The 18,153-nt window shown below is 41.7% G+C and overlaps 1 protein-coding gene across 3 annotated transcripts in view; it reads right to left on the bottom strand.

Annotated features, from left to right (window-relative positions):
- Window positions 1–18,153, bottom strand: part of sv2a (synaptic vesicle glycoprotein 2A) — a 56,251-nt gene that overhangs the window by 26,090 nt on the left and 12,008 nt on the right. For 2 of the 3 annotated variants that reach the window (XM_036006179.1, XM_036006180.1), the window contains exon 2: window positions 3,763–4,565. In XM_036006179.1, coding sequence (XP_035862072.1) covers window positions 3,763–4,375 — 613 coding nt within the window. In that variant the 5' untranslated portion in view covers window positions 4,376–4,565. Of the gene's footprint in view, window positions 1–3,762; window positions 4,566–18,153 lie in introns of those variants that run through there. The other variant, XR_004898528.1, reaches the window with a different exon arrangement.

The raw sequence follows: 18,153 nt of genomic DNA, 5'->3' as shown, positions 1-18,153 counted from the left end.
GACAAGCAAGACCATCTCTGCAGCCATCTCCATCTCTATATCAGAGGGGGCACCGAGGCAAAAGTGGAGGAATTGAACACAGACTGTGACTTCTCTGCAGGGCATCCTGCTGGCCAGTGTGCAGGTGTCGGACGGTGAGCTTGGTGCCTGCGTCGGTTTTCAGCAGAATGTCGGGAACTGTGGTGTCCTATCGCCAAGAGTTGGCTGGATCCTTGAGTGTGGGTGCCATTCAACCGAGTGACTCTTTTCCTGTGTTCTGATCTGACGGCCACATTCTGCTTTATGATGAATCATGCGCATGCATAATTATTTTGAGATATATATATATATATTATACACCAGGTATTCTCTTTGTTAACAAAATTGTTGCAGCAGACAGAGAACAACGAAGGCTTAACAGTGTAACATAATATTCTTGGCATTAAAAGTATTATCCAGAGCTGCTGCATCATGTAACTGTGGTATCTGACTATTTACCATTGTGATCTAAGTTTTTGGTATAAGGAGGATGCATGAACTCTACACTACATGCACTGAGAACATCTGGAAAGTGTTAACATGAGTAGGGGTCCCCCCAAGACAGAAAAGACCTTTTTTGGAGTTGTGCCAGATAACAGGCATTGATTGGCTAAGTTCTGTGTCGAACCATGTACTCACACATATCACGCCCTATGTTGATACAATGCATAGGATATATACGTTGCTCACACAAAGGAAAGGCAGAGCGACAGAATTTGAAGATTGGGCTGGTCGTCTCTCCAGATATCCATGGGTCTGTTAAATTGATGCTGAATCTTTGCTTGTAATAAACCTTTTTATAATCAAGATCAGTGTCTACGAAGTTCCTTCTCCATACAACGACAGCAGTGCTGCAACTGAAATATACCACATAACAACCCCAACTTTCTTCTTCCCATTACGGCAAACCAACAACGCTGCAGATTCAGCCTCCGCAGCTTCACAACAAGGACAAATCAATGACAACCACACTTTGCTTCTCTGCTGCCTGTGAAAGTGTCTCCTCTAGCTCATCCTGCAAAAACGCTGCACCACACAGGCATCACTGCTGACATTTGAAAGTCGTGCTCTGGTTTTTCTGCTTTTAAGTTCCTTACTTCATTTGAAATGTCTGTGTTGCTGGAAACGTGCAATGAATATGGGATCTGTGATATGTACTTAAGACAAATCTAACAAAGTCAAAAAGGCTATAGAGAGAATTACTTTTTTTGGATGGAGTTTTTTTTTTGTCAGCAAGCAGCGATATGTTTGCCTCTGAATCCTTCTCTCTGGGTACATCTGAACGCCTTCTGCAGTAAGGGAGTTAATATTCTTCAGGCGATTACTCCTCACATATGTGCAGGCGCGTTCTGTCACACACAATACAGTACGGACGCACACACACAATACATGATTCCACCACAGTGCGTCTTGTTAAAGTGGCTACATGACGGCAGAGGAAGCTCTATTTGGACCGTGTGGAGAAGAAAAGGGATGGGGGTTGGGGGAGAGGACACTAGAAATCATGGGATGCAGAGAGGCATGAGCAAAGGAGACTTGCATGAGTCAGGCATGTTGCGTAACAAGGAGAGGGGAGGTAATCAGGGCCGGTCGTGTCTCCCTACTGGCTCCCCCCTGGTGTGACTCAAAGCCAACCAGAGAGAAGGGAGGGAGGGAGTATATTTGGTCAAAAGTAATGTACAAAGTACAAAATTGAGGTTAGTTATACTTGATTATTTCTATTTTATAAGACTTAATTATACTGTTACTCCGCTACAGAGGAAAATATTGTACTTTTTACTACACTGTTTTATCTGGCGGCTGCAGTAACATCAAACATACAAAATCAAGAAAATCGTTTTTCTTTGCTTCCTTCATTTCTTCCTTCCTGAATGGACTTTTACTGGAGTATTTTTCCACAGTGCTATTATTGCTGCTGCTTTTACTTGTACTGTGCTTTTAAAGTACTTTTATTTTGTTACCACTGCAATGCACACACACACACACACACAAATCCATACCTTGTGCTGTGCATGGACCACTGGGGAAATCACACAACGCAGTAACCAATTAAAGGCATGGATGCATGCCAAATGTACATAGTTGTATGTGCAGACAGGAAAACTGGAGTAAAGGCAGAAAGAACGCCCACATTAACATGGCACATAACCCCACAAACCCTCACTGACCAGCAGCAGACACTTGTACTACGTAGAGCTACTAGAGCTGAAAAATAACCTACTGTACTTCCTCAGCAAACTCTTCTTTATCAAAGTGTTTAACAATATTCTTCCACTCAGAACTAGTGCCAAATCCATGATGTTCATTTTCCAACAGCACAGACACTCAATACACAGGCATCCTCATCTGCAGGGAAACAATGCTCATCGACATGGCAGCAGTACAGTTGAACAGTCAAAACCCTGAGTGCACTGGTAATTATGTCATTAGATCTCATCTGACTCATGAAATTCAAATAACGCAACTGAACATTTGAGTCCATGTGGACATATTGTAAAGTTTATGTCACTTATAGTATAGCTCAACAGAACTTTTATCCACTTCAATCTGTTATAGTTGATAATATGGATAATGTTGATTGAGCAGCATTTTTAGTTCAGCTAAACTAAATTTAGCAGTATTTTTAACTCAAATATCATACCTAATTCCAATGGTATTTACAGATGATGTTACGGCTTGTATTAGCCTGCTGTTCGTTCTAGATATATCAGGACATTTCAGATTGTAAATGTCTACTTCAGTGAGTAAAGTATATTTACTGAATTTTCCAAAATCCTTTATTTTTTCAACAATCCACCAAAGAATGGGTGTGAGCTTTACATGCTTTAACATGTCACATTTATTTTTCATGTTTTACATCAATAATGCTTAACATCTTTTTGTCACTACTAAGCTGGAGAGGAATAGCTCACTGTGATGTCCACTGGAATACAACAAACAACTCAACATCAACATCTCTCTCTGGGTATTTATATGTGACAGATATTTCTTCTTGCATATACTGACAGGTTTGATAAAATGCATACTTTATATGCAAGTTCTTTAAGTAAACTGAACAGTATGTTAGAATGTGTTATCCCCAGGAGACCTCTGGCCCTTGTTCACGTTGTCTTTGCTGGATCGCCAATGACAGATGGTGGGGAAGGTTTGGACTCTAATTGGACATTGGCCCGGAGGATAGGAAACGATTACGAGGTCTTTGTGTTTCTGCATGCTGTGAAGTGGGCAAAGCGACAGACAAGCAGCATAAACTATGAGGAGGCAAACAGGAGGGAGACAAATAGAGTACATTATTCCAATCACCTTAACAACCTGACACACATATAACACACACTGTCCAGTTGAAAACAGCTGAACTGAAGCAGAGAACTGAGAGGCTGAGCGTTCGATTAAAATTCCACTGCTGTTCAGAAGCTGCACGGGCAGTTGAATCTTAAATAGCTGTAGTTCCTCTGCCAACGAGGCTGTAGAAAAGCAATTACTGGGGGATAAACAGCAAAGGTAACTGCTAAGATAAGACAGAGATAAAATGTTAAGCAGTGGCACAAACTTCCAAAAGGAGGCACTGAGACGAAAAATAAACAGAGAAAGGGCACAGAGATGACAGACCATAGCTGAGTTGAAAACAATTGCTCAGTGGACAGAAATACAAGAACATGTTGGCATTGCAGAGTCATCATGTGTGTAATCCCTCCCCCTATGTATTTTTAAATGTTTTTATAGAAACATTTCTGCAAATCTTACCCAGCATGCCCTTGTTGGGCTCAGATAGACACATGTCCTTCTCTGCGCTGGGCAGCACGAAGCCGACCACAAAGATCTCCACACCATCCGCCATCAACGCCAGCCCCAGGACAAAGTAGAGCGTCCACTGGAACTTCCCGTGGCCACACTCCTGCAGGATGGTCTCGTACTGCTCGGCCAGCTCCTCCTGGTCTTTCCTCCTCTCGCTCTCGTAGGCTGACAGATCCCTGAACTGCTGCCCCTGGGCCGCTGTCACCCCATCTATGCTGCCAGCCTTGCCCGAGTCAGCCCTGGGGATGCCCTGGTACTCCCCTTCGTAGATCTCATCATCCTCGTCGTGTCCTTCAGTGGAGTCGCTGTGGCCTTCATCGTCATTGGCCCGGCTATCGTTGCGGTAATATCCGCCGTCGTTGCTGCTCGGCACGCCGCCGTAGTCTTCATCATCATCTTCCTCCTCAAAGCGTTTATAGGAGCGCTTGGTGTACTCGTCGGCCATTTTGTCCACGCCACGGCCCATCTTCTTGCCGACCTGTTTCTTGGCCACTTTGGCAATGTCTTTGGCGCCGCGGACAAAGTCTGAGCGCCCGTCTCTGTAGCGCCCGTCGTCGTCCATCTTGGATGTGGAGGTGGTGGTCGGTTGCTGCTAGGAATGGGAGCTATCAGAAGCGGCCCAAACACATGAGTGTGCAATGGGGATTTCTGTTAGCTGATGAATTCAGCACCGTGGACAGCTCCCTGCTCCACTGCACTGCACTGCTGCTGTCGTTGGACTTTGGCCAGCGTGCGCTCGGTTATACCAAATCCTGTGGAAAAGCAAAGAAAAGGGTTTGTGTTAACATGATTGATCACACTGGCAGTGTAGTCTAGTAATGTCAGGGAGCAACATCCATTATTAGCACATTTTTAAACAATCTAAATCAGAGCCAATTTATACTGAAGGACCATTGGCATTCACATCGTGCTGCCATTTGCAGGTCAGGACACATTATCTGGCTCAGCACTAATGGCTGAAAGAAAAAGGATATGACAGCTTTTAGGTGCTGACATCTGAGTCTTGGAGCTCACTGATCTATATTGACTGAACAGCAGTTATTTCATAGCTTTCTCCTCAGCTCAGCCCATTGTGGCATTTACATAGTGGCACAACGCAGAGCCAAGGTAATGGATCCATGCTGTGACACAGACATCTGTGAGTAACAGGCAGGGCTGCAATGTGGTGCAGTATAGGTCAATGTATATAGATGGTATTACTACTGTTAGGGTCAGATTGAAGTACCCACTAAAGTAACTCATGATTACAATCTGTGGACTCACACTAATGTTAAAACCACACACTTATTGTTAGGAAGGTAGAGCATAAAATCTATATCTCAACACCTTTCATTTCATCTTCCTTCCTTCTACTCGTCCATCCTGTGTCATGCTCCCCTCCTCCTGCTCTTTCACACACCTTCTTCCATCACTACTTTTAATTTGCGGTCTCCATTATCTTAGTCCTCATGAAGCTGAGAAGAGAAAAGAAAAATAAAGAACAGAGTAAAGAAGAGAGCCATGATGAATCTATCAGCAGGCCACCCTGCTCTTTTCTGTGACACTTATGTCACCGTGATACTGCCCTTGTTTGTCTCACTGGTGTCAACATGCTGCGCCAAAGAAAAGGCTGCAATCACTACAAATGGGCACATCATTAGCACACAAAATCTATACATGAATAAACTAGGGACCATCTTGCGATGGGATCACACCAGCCGCGACACCATATCCGGGCCAGGGGCATAAAGTGGGGGGGCCCCTTTCCTACTTCCTACCACCCTACTTCTGGCACACTTGCTTGGACCACACCCATTTTCGAACTTGATCTTAACTACACACATGTAAAGTTACTGCAGATAAAATCCAGTGCAGACGTAGGCCTACTACACATAGTTTCTCTTTAACGGTATCAATCTTCTCATCTAACTCTACACGAAAGCAAATAAGCATATTTCCCAAAATGTTTAATTATTCCTTTAAAATGTTTTGTTTTAATTAAATGCATTATGTAAATCACTTTGAATGTGAGTGTTGTATTATCCAGATAACTTGACTTGCCTTAACTAAAATCAATACAAAATATATGTTTACACTAAGCATTTACAATATCTCAGTGTGTATAGTATAGTTTAAAACGAAGGAGGAAACTTTGAGACAAACCTGGTCGGTTCACAGCTACACAGTTTAGTGACAAATCAAATACAGTAAAGTGATGAAGTGAAACCCAGATCATCCTCCATCCTGTTACACTGAAAAACACCTGCCCAGATGTGTTCACCAACAACACTTGCAACACAATGGTTTGTATTGAACATGTGCATCAGTGATGCTGCAGTTTAAACAGACCGTGTTTTATCTGTGTAGTAGACCTGCGAGTAATCAACTGTGCATGACACGTGCAGGATACAGAACGGCCAAAAACTTTGGCACACGCTTGCCCACACACGTGTGCACAGCTGTTGTGTTCAATGATGCTTGTTTACATGTACACCTAATGAAGCAAGAGGAGTTCAATGACCATCCACTGTGTTTTGTTGGAGTCGGTTTAACACTGATTATACCATGGTCTGGGTGAATACTCGATTCTGATTGGCTGCAGGTTGTTTGGATATACTTTAGATTTTGATTGTAAAACAAATTAAAATATAAACTAATGGTTTAAAAATATGTTATTTGGCAAGTGACCATGGTATAAGCGGGTTAATGCCTTTCAAGGTGTCCATTGTCAGATATTAATGGACTTCAGCGGAGGCAACCGTCCGACGCGCCGTCGTCCATTAATATCTGACAATGGACACCTCGTCGGGCATTAATCCTTACATATTGAGGGGAGAAAACTAGCTTTCTTTTAGCATTTGGAGGCATTTAATGACTGGCCATTACAAATATTTGGAGGGGGATTGCCATTTTTCATATATTGGGAGGTACGTGCCTCCATGTTCCCGAGGCGACACTTCTTTTTTTAGGAACACATTTTCATACAAAACACATTTGTTGTACCTAATAAAATAAGCCAAGTTTTTCAAAAAATCTTTGATGTTGTCTAAATACAAGCAGCCATACAAGAACCTTGCCTAAATACAATGCAGTCTAAAATCAACCAAATTATGATTCAAATTAGACTATCTAATTATGTAAGATGAGAGACCTTAGACGTTTACAGTCTGCAACAATAACACATCTTCAGCATGTATGTGCTCATTGAGACCAAGCTGAGATGATGTGCCCCCAGAAAGCGAGTCTCTGGGAATCGACTGTAGCTGTCCCCAGTCACTTTAAAGAGAGCAGCAGCAGTAGCATGGGGAGAGAGAAAATGTTCAGCCTGAGGGAGCCGGCAGCACGCAATCACATGACCAAAAACACTGACTCAATGTGCAGCAGCATAGTGCCGTGTCAAAGGGAACAGCACCTTCCAAACCTGTCTCCAAAAGTGCTGCATTTATTTAAATAAAACAAACAAAAAAAGGCTTCCTTACTTGGTGCCTCATGCTTCATGTCCTGTCATATACCCGTTTACACTGAAAGTACAAAATGAAAATTATTTTTTATTTTGCAACACTAAACTACTTTGCCTTTTTGTAGGACATCATTATTTAATGGTTGCTTCACATCCAGAACTACTTATAATATACGCAGTATATACAATATCAAACCGCAGACAATACCAACAGGTGACAGACATCAATTTAAACCTTTAATATCACAGATTTCAAAGTGACATTGCAGAGTTTAAAGTATTCCTACTCTCCCTCAGTCTACTGCCCGCAGTAATAACAAGGGTGCTGAAGGTGTTGCAGGAGCAATGCAGGCTAACATCCAGTCATCCTCCATGTTTGTTCTGGTCCAACCCTGCCAACGATTTAACAACTACCACACCACTCTCTCATAACCCGCCCCAACATCCTTTTTCAGCTGGAAACACATTAAATCAGATCTTACCTTACCTTTACTGTGAAATATATGGCTCATATCTATTTATAGATGCTACAATTTTGTGAGGAATGACAGCTGCTACAGAGAACAAACAACGGAAATTGACAGTGGCAGAATTGACATAGAAATTCTTAGTAATATTTAAACCAATGGGTTCTTGATTTCGTACAGAGGCAGACAAAAGCAGCTTTTCATTTCTAGCCGGCAACTGTCACTTTTATCAGCTGTAGCTATCTATTGTTAGCTAATTAACTTTAACTCTGTGTGGGATCTGTCTCCAATTGTCTCCGTTTTAAAGGTTTTAGAGGTTTACTCCTCGACGCAGTGGCCGCGGGTTTGACTCGGCCCTGCGGCCCTTTGCTGAATGTCATTCCCCCTCTCTCTCCCCTTTCATGTATTCAGCTGTCCTCTATAAATAAAGGCCTAAAATGCACCCAAAAAAAGGCCTGAAATAGGCCTAGGCCACACGGTGAGGAAATGGGGAAATGTTCCAGTCCTTTCTAATGTAACCTGTAATCCTACATGATAATGTAGTTAGTTAATTAAAATATTCACCTTGGTTTTGGAAGGGACAGGGTTACTGCTTTAGGTAGTACGTTAGTAGCAGACATGCTAATGAATGCAACTACGTTAGAGACATTGTTAAATTCATTTCTTGCTGTTTTGCTCATAAAGGGTTCATGTTGTCATACTGCGAGTATAAAAGGCACTTGTTTACCTCTGAATTATAATGCATTAGACAAGACCACTTTATCATACTGTATGTTCAAGTTAAATCTTGGCATTTACAAACATCATGGTATCAATATGCCCCCAGTGCTCTGTATTTATTCATTTGGTCAATAAATCAATGAGCCATGTAATTAATATCAGGTTTGAATGAGCAGCATTTTTAAATTACACCGGATAAGTGCCAATAAACTGCAAACTAATCTTGGTTCCTGTTCGTTAAAATGTTTTTAGCTTATGTGTATGACAATATTTGTGCACAATAATTCTATTATAGCAAGAAAACGACAGCAGATGTAACCAGAAAAGAGGAGGAAGGGTAGCAGGCAGGAGGGAGGGAATCTTTGAAAGCTTTCTGTGTAGCCTCAGGGGTGTCGAACAGACACAGACTACTGCCAAGCCAACATCACACAACCCAAAGGTCTACTGGGAAGACTGGGTTTCTATAAACACGCTCAGTGAAAGCCAGCTGAAACTGAAACCCAATAAGGAGGGGGGAAATTTTGTTTGTGGTTCTCTTACTGTAGATGTCCCTTATGCTTGTCAGGATTTGGACAGAATAATATAATACAGAGATTACAGAATCCAAAACTGTGTTATGATGACAGCTTTGGCAATATGCAACCATAGATTGTATATACTGTAAAACTAGTATGCAACCAGATGCAATGATTCATGTTAAAGAGTAATTCATCTAATATAGTTGCACTGATATGATAATGAATTAAAGATTAACATGAATATTCAGAATTACATATTAAAAATTGCAGCATGTTTAAATGAGATATTTGGCTCCCATAAAGGCTGTTCCCTCCAGACTTACTCAAGGATCTAAGAAACAATGTGTCTACTAGCTACATACCAACATGCTTACAATAACAATGCTAAGCAAGTATAATGTTTACCATGTTAGGCATCTTAGATTAGCATGCTAGCATGCTAACATTAAGCTATTTAGCACTAAACACAAAGTACAGCTGAGGCTGATGGGAATTCATGCGTTTTGCAAGTATTTGGCCATTCACCAAAACATTAGACCTAATGATGTGACAACATGACAAGTTAAGGGATCACCAAAGTTGTTGAGATGTTTCAATCAAAACCACAAAGGTCAACCTTATGGTGGCGCAAGCGGAAAAGTGGAAGGATCACCACAGTGAGTTGGCTTCATCCTCTGGGGAACATGAATGAGCGACGAGACGTAATATGTCTCCATAACAGCAGGCGGCGCTAATCTGTATTGTTGCCCAAAAATGAAAACCGGCAGCTGATTGGACGAACGCGTCAGGTATGTTTTTTTTCTCTGGAAATTCAAAGACAGACTGTCATGGCGGCTTGTTCAGAATACGATCTCATATTGTACTAAAATAGTTCACTGAAACGTGTTTCTGAAAACATTTTAAGTGAGAAACAGGCCATGCAGTTGCTGAATCTGTCTTCATTTCAGATCAACAAAGGTCAGTTTAAAAGATTTTCGTCAGATTTTGAGAGGCTTAGTCACGCTCATTCCGTTCGCCGTTTCTGGGTGAGTCCCGACTGCCCCGTCTCCAACTGAACACGTCAGATCGGCCAAAATGAAGGCCGACAGCCCCTCGGACGGACGATGGCACGGAATACACCGAACAGACTCAAGATTATCGGCCCAGTGTGTGGCTGCCTTTAGTGGTCCCCTAATACTGTATCTGAAGTCTCTTTCCCGAAATTCAGCCTTGGTGCAGAATTATAGCCACTAGAGCCATTCCCACAATGAGCTTTCCTTAGGATGTGCCATTTCTGTGTCTGTAGCTTTAAATGCTATGAGGAGGAGAGAGGGGGGGCAAGATGGAGGGTGGGAGTGTGGCCTTGACCAACTGCCACTTTGCTTGTTTGCAAGCCATGATGTCTCTCTCTTTCTCATGGGCGGGCCAAATTCTCTAGGCGGGCAAAGCAGAGAAAGGGGAGGTAACCTTGCTCCTTATGACTTCATAAGGAAGAGATTCCAGATTGGCCCATCTGAGCTTTCATTTTCTCAAAAGGCAGAGCAGGATACCCAGGGCTCGGTTTACACCTATCGCCATTTCTAGCCACTGGGGGACGATAGGCAGCCTGGGGGAACTCAAATTAATGTTAAAAAACCTCATAAAGTGAAATTTTCATGCCATGGGACCTTTAAGATATTTCATTCTGGACCAAATGGTATCTGGAGCTCTACTCTTGTAATCTTAAAATCAATCAGTACACCAGTACACCACACACCACCAACGTTGGATTGATGTTGTTTATATTTCTTCAGACAGGCAGGAGGTTTTACAGGTTGCTGAACTACAACAGTGACAAACATTTGGGGGTCCAAAAACAGAATCACTTCAGGCTGAACTACAGGAACATGCAGCCAGGGTGAAATCAATTCCGTGTTTATATCGGTGACTAGAGCCTCAGTGCCTTTAGCCACAGGATTTGGACTGATGTGAACAGAAATGTGGGTTTCAGGCTGAGCTCAAACTATATGAGCCAGAGTAAAGATCTACTGTATACTCTTATGATCAGTTAGTAATCTATCTTTCCATTTATCTATATCGGCTTATCCTTCATTCTGTAGTCATCTAAAGAAAACAAACTGCAGCTCTTTTGTTTCAACAGATTCTCACTCTGACAGGCAGCATCACATCATCAGCAAATGTTGTGAAAGACATTTGGTGTTTCATCACCAGCCTGGATCTCATCCTTTCATTTGCTCATTTTAATTTTCACTTGCATGTTTGTGATAGCTGAGTGACCAATTCCTGATGTCCCAGCCAGGAGATTCCACCATGTGCTTCCATTACTTATGGATTCTGTTGGATAAACGCTAAGTCATATTAAGCAATTGTTTTGTATTAATTGCTCAGCTTTGACTTACATGTTCAGCAGCTGTTAAAGGGATACTTCACCGATTTAGCATTAAGCTTTGTATCAGTAGAAACCCGGTAGTTTTTTTGAATGACTGTGCTTCCCTCCCTCATGTCCCCCTGAGAGGGGAGATCTCTGTATTGTGGGTCTGCAAAAAAATCTTCCGATGACGTAAAACGACGATTTTTGCGTCATCGGAAGATTTTTGCCCAGAGGCAAAGGACTACAGCCAGTACTAGGAGCCAGGGCTTAATTTGAGCCGGAACACGCCGGAACATGTTCCGGCACCTCCGACGTTGGATCCGGGACCTTTTTTATTGGATCCGGCACCTCCTGTGTCACTATGAAAAATTAGTCGCCTAAATGAAAAAAATAAACTACTGTTTGTGTAGTGTTCAATGTTGTTATCTGTCTTGTTAGTCTTGATTCCCCATTGGAGTTCCACAAAAGTCTTATGTTTGCATTTTCAATGCGTTTTGAGGTGAATTTTCAGGGTAAGACAGAGGGGGGAGAGGGACGGAGGGAGGGGATCGGCACTTCAACAGCGCGGCGCTGCACTTCAAGTGACACAAGCGCTTGTGCTGGTTGAGGATAAAAATGTCAAAAAGACAACAAAGTTTGCTTAACTTTTTCAAATACGTTGGCCAGTCGGATCCCGAACAAGCAAAAATCGTTTCTGCCGATCAAGAATGTGGAGACCACGGTGGGTTTTATGTTTTAATTGTCCGATGGATAGTTGCTGCTTTTGAAAACGATCGTTGCAGTGTATTTTTAATTTTTTTTTACATTTCGCACCGATGCAGTGCACGTTCTGAAATAAAAATAAACATTGCCCTGATGTACACACAGCGTTGTTTAGGCTTTTTTAGTCAGAGTCAGAGAAGCTACGTAGGCAGGTGTAATTTTTGTTTTGGTTCCGTTACCTCCAAGCCCCGTTTTGAGTCGCCGGATCCACCCCCCCCTCTGCGCTCCGGGACCTCCCACTTTACAAATTAAGCACTGCTAGGAGCTACTTCCGCATTGCCCATAGGGGGTTGGACTCCGGCATTCTCCGAAATCTCACAAACCAAAATGACTGTCAGCCATCTTGAATCCTCGCGTAGCTTAGTGGCTTCTCAGCATCAAAACTTTAGATAGATTTATTCATCCCGAAGGAAATTTTAGAACAACAATTATGTGCATTCAAACTACCGCACACGTGTACCACCGGGATACATTGGTACAGATCGGAGAATATGCAGGACAGATGGAATACTCGACACAGCTTCGCCCGCCTGCTATGGAGACCAGCGATGTTGCTCGAAGCCTCTGGCCAGTGAAGGGACATCATCAGCGGGGAACGTTGAATGAGTTTGCCTGTGGAAAACTAACGCTAGTCGGCCACCTGTTCCATCATTCCTGCTTGCAAGTGTCCGCTCATTAGACAACAAACTGGACTACATCCAACTTCAATGAAACTCCCAACGCGAGTTCAGAGACTGCTGTGTTTTTGTTGTTGTGGAAACAATTGCTGTATCGAACTATCCAGCTACAGACTATCCAGCTACCAGTCTAGCTACTCTACTAGCTCTGTCGCCGGGTAAGGCTAGCTAGTGGAGGTGAGCTGTGTTAACACGGACTGCTGTAGCTTTGAAGCTAGCTATGTGTTAGCTGAACTTTACGGAGCATATCATGTGTGTCCATTGGAGGGACAGTCGCAGCTAACGAAACCCCTAGTGTTCACAAAAATTCATTAAATTAAAATCGGACAACATAGTTAGCTTTATAAGACCTTGGGGTAGATGTTATGTAAGTGGCGTGACGAAATTCAAACTGTAAATATACGAAAGTTATGCCGAAAATGAAGCTAACTAGCTGCTAGCTGTACACATAGGATTGGAGGGACAGTTTCAGCTAACGAAACCCCTAATGTTCACAATAATTCATTAAATTGAAATCGGACACCATAGTTCGTTTTACAAGACCTTGGGGTAGATGTTATGTAAGTGGCGTGACGAAATTCAAACTGTAAATATACGAAAGTTATGCCGAAAATGAAGCTAACTAGCTGTTATCTGTACACATATGATTGGAGGGACAGTCGCAGCTAACGAAACCCGAGAAACGGTGACTTTCACTGGGTATGGAGGTTGCCGCTTTCTCGTCAGACTGTGTGGAGCTCCTAAAGTCCGACACGTCTTACGAAATTTGCAATTAGCCATCAATTTTCATAAAACGGCCCATATTTGAGCTTTATATAGTTGATTGCTCGCTTAAAAAAGTATCAGAAGTGAATTTAATAACGAAATAGCCCAACAAACAATGTTTAACTAGTGTCTGAAGTATGAGACCTGCTGTCTCGTCTCCAATGTGTTTTACAGCCTACCAAGCGCTAATGCTAGTATTTGTTAGCTGAACTTTACGGAGCATATAATATAATGTTTCGTATGTTGTTTGTATATAATGTCGTTTTTATATATTTTAATTGTGTAACCACTTGAGCCACAGTGAAACGTTGTTTCGTGTATATGGTTGAAATGACAATAAAACACAGTTGAATTGAGTTGACTGTCCCACTGTCTGTCTGTAAACGGTAGGCGTGGCTTGGGAGTGGACTCAGAGCAGCGAAGCAAGTGCATTCTGGGATTTGGTGTCTTTCATCCACATGAGCCAAAAACACATTTCCTGGCTTTTCTCGGCCTAGAAGGCACCAATTTAAATTTTTTTCACATTTATACTACATAAGTGACCCAATTTAAAAGATATATTCAGCTTTCCAGCGGTGAAATATCCCTTTAAGTCAATCTTGGTCAGTTAGTTCCAGAAAATGTTTAACAACTACACATTTGCAACCAAGCGACAACCTCCGGTGCTAAAAAATGAAGCCAAAGCAGAAATGCCAAAAACTGTACTGTAGTTCATCGAGTGACCACTTGAGGCTGGCTCCAAAAGGATGTCAATGTTGACCCCAATGTTAAAATGCCCAAATTTACAGCAGAATTAAACAGGTTTACAGCCTGGTACAAAACTTTGGCCATTTTTGCATTAGCTGGTCGTCAGCACTGCCAAGATGGCGACAGCCAGAGCCACCGGGAGCCCCTAAGTTTGAGCTTCATTTTGGCTCTTAAGAAACCTATGAGTGACGTCATGGAGACTACGTCCATATTTTATACAGTCTATGGTTTAGGGCTGTTCCCTCTTAGTCGATTAGTCGACTAATCGGTCGTTTTGGTCTCAGTCAACTTAGATTTCTTTAGTCGATTAGTCATGTTTTATGCTTTTTTCATGCTGAATGACTTATTTCCAAGAAACGTATGAGCACATCTCTGGTAAACACAAGAATTAAAGTGGTGCTTTTGCATGACTCTTTGCAGAGAAACTCAGATTTACAGATCTGTCGATTAAATCAACTAATCGATTAGTCGATACAATTGAATGAGTGATAGTCGACTAAGAATTTCTTTAATCGAGCACAGCCCTACTATGGTTGCAACACAGATAAACTGATTTAGACATGCAATGGATTTGGGCATACACTTTAAGGAGCAATTCAGAGCTGCAAAGAATGATTATTTTCAATTTATGTTTTCAATTCATTGATTTGTCAATAATATATCAGAAAATTGTGAAAAATGCATATCATTTACCACAGACCAATTTTATATCTTCAACTATATTCCATTTAACAGATTATTCAGTTTTCAGTTTAGATTCAGTTTACCACCATGTATGACAAATAAAAGCATCAAATCTTCACATCTGTACGGAAGTGAATAGCAAACCCTCCTCCGAAACACAGTGGATTTGTTTTTGTTTTTCCATTAGAGCCTAAATACCTAACTTCACATACTCTAATCTATGTTTTGGAAGTAATTTTGAGGGCGATTGCTCCATTAAGAATATATTAAGAGATGATGGCTGTGCTTGCTCACTCCTCTCAGCTCCACCCTGCAGCAGAAAATTGGATTTCATGGCTCAAAAACTGCCAAGAGAGCAGCAAGTGATAAAACTCAAAACCCCATGCTTCAAATCCACCGTCCCTACAGAACTGTATGGGCGACATCATCAGCAAAAACTATGTCACTATGTTACGTTGCCTACAGACTGGGGTTCAGTAAACCAGCAGCAGTGCAGACATAATTAATTAAATATAAGGTCTGTGCTGAAAAAAAAGAAATGACCTCGTTTGCAGTTTTCATAAAACATTGAAAAGGATGGAGAACCAGGCACAGGGATGGTGTGTTTTAATACTGTATATTTAAATGCTCATCCTCATGCAGGCTCCACAGAGAGCTGGCTAGAGCTACATAAGGAAAATACTATTTAGTGACATTTTATTTAGTAAAAGACAAGCAGTTAAGGGCTCAGAGAAGATGGATGAGGAGGAAGAAACCAGTGAACAGTTCACATAGAAAGAAGGAGAATCCATTTTGAACTACAGCTGCCAGTAAAAATAATAAGTTCAGTTTGTGTATCTTGTTTTGATATTTACCCAGCCTGCACTGCACCCATTAAAGACAAATATTGTTAAGGGCACAGAGAAGGTTTTACAGCCATGTAAATATGTTGTACATGGAGAACCGGTGGAAGGATTACTGTGTGTTTGTTATTGCTGATAGCATTATCACTCCCCCTATAAGAGTTTCCCATAGTAATATAGACAGTATTCAATTGGTAAATAAATAAATAAAATCCCGGTATACTAAACCATTAGGTGACAATGACATTACAATCCTACTCTGTAGTACCTCACAGTGGCTGGTGCTTATTTTGTACATTTAATCTGGACCATCAGAGGATAGCACTCAGCCTAGTGAAGGTTACATACATTGAGAAAAAAGCAACCATTGAAGGATTAGTGTTTGGAAAGGTCATTTCAACTATGAAGAACATAGTTTCTTCTTCCTTTTTGTCCTGTCTCAGCCTACAGTCTCACCTCTGTCTGCTCTATGAGTTTGCTGCAGAGGTTGACAATAAATCTATATTTCCTGTCTCTAACTTTAGACATTGTACAGCTGGAGTCCTCTACATCCATCTTGGCGCATTGACTCAATTCATTTTCTATTTCTCTTTGAGGAGTCAGCCCAATGGTTGATCCTCCTTCGTCACCGTGGTCACGATCTTTGTACAAGGAGACTCTTGAGGCCCATCTGAATGCATCGAGGCAGCCCATCACCATCTGATTAGCCTTTCACAAGCCGGAGATACTGAGAGGAGAGTGGGTGTTGGTGGCCTCTCTGCCTATGAATAACAAATACCTTACCAGTGTGCATACATAGCGTTACTGCGCCGCTATAAAAAATATATATATATGCACACATACAGTATACATACACACACATATTGTAGGCTAAATGAAGGCTAAATGTTTTTTGGAGTAGAGAGAAAAAAAGATAATGTAATAATACATTATGAAGAGTTATTGTAAAACAAATCACTTCTCCAAACTGTTCTGGCATCTGTAATGAAGTGTAAATTGATTAACAGTCGAAGTGGGGGACCGAGCAAAACCCCGGCTGTCGTTTGCCGCTGATGAAAGACTTAATTATGTAATCCCATTTTCTTTTTAGTGAGCAGAAAAGACGCCAGAGGGACTTCGGGAAGCCTCACACACCAACACGTGCAACATACAATGTGGATGGTCTAAAAGCATGCAAATAAAAGATGGCAGGAAAAAACATGGAAGCTAAATGAATCACGACATCTTGGAGCTACACCATGCAGTCCACGCTGCACCAAATAATCACACAGTTTTACAGATCATCTGGGATGGAAACATTGAGGGGTTTGGCCTGGTCTGGATCAAATTACTATGTCTAATCTGAGAGGTTCGCCTAACTATCACCACAACTCTATGGAGCTTGAGCTTATCCACAACATTTTCTGTTCATTTTCATCACCTCCATCAGTGTTGATTCCAGCGTGGCAGGCAGCGGGTTTCACAGACAAACCTGATAAACCCAGAGCACACTACCTGCCGAGCACTTAACGGCAGAGGAGACAAAGTTAACTACAAGCTGGTGAACATAGTGGAGAATTAAGTAGGTAAAGAGCCACATATTTCCCTCAGGAGTGGGTGTGGAAACCAAAATAGAGTTAAACGTTGAGTGAAAAGGCAACTGTGGCCAAAAGCATCAATTAAAGGAGAATTCCGGTCGATTTCAACACGTAGCTCTGTTGGTTGTAAATTTGGAGTGCTGTCAGTAGCGAGAAAAACGAAAACAATCGGTGCTGCCTACACCGTGTTATCCTCCTGCTAGCGTTAGCACCCAGGCAAGTTTTAAATGTGCTTTTAGCCTCTTAACATGTTCCAAATGTTAAGAGATTCACTGTGTTCACTCGGAAGGAATCACTTCACATGGGTAGGCACTTTTAATGACATTTCGAACATGTTAAGAGGCTAAAAGCACATTAAAACTTGCCCTGGGTGCTAATGCTAGCAGGAGGATAACACGGTGTATGCAACAGCGATTGTTTTCTTTTTTTCCGCTACTGACAGCACTCCAAATTTACAAACAACAGAGCTACGTGTTGAAATCGACCGAAATTGTCCTTTAATGTAAGCAGATTTCAGTCACATTATTAGGGTGATAATACAGTCAATGTTGTGTTGCCAAAAAAACAAATGCATAATTTCATATGCATCCTCTACTTATGTTAATGAGTGGTAGTAAATTATAGAAAGTTCATGCTTCAATACGTACAGATAAAGAGTATAAATGACAAAAAAAACAAATGTTGCCACATTTGAGATTGCTGCTGTATCATATGCAACCATCTTTAAAAAGTGAGACTTTGAGATATCTTCCTCTGAAACCTCTGCTGCAACCCTAAACTTAAGCACTACAG

This window comes from Sander lucioperca, chromosome 10 (genome assembly GCF_008315115.2).
Source record: "Sander lucioperca isolate FBNREF2018 chromosome 10, SLUC_FBN_1.2, whole genome shotgun sequence".
NCBI classification, from domain to species: Eukaryota; Metazoa; Chordata; class Actinopteri; order Perciformes; family Percidae; genus Sander; species Sander lucioperca.
Note: the sequence above shows the minus strand (reverse complement) of the source record. Positions and strands in the feature narration are given on the sequence as shown.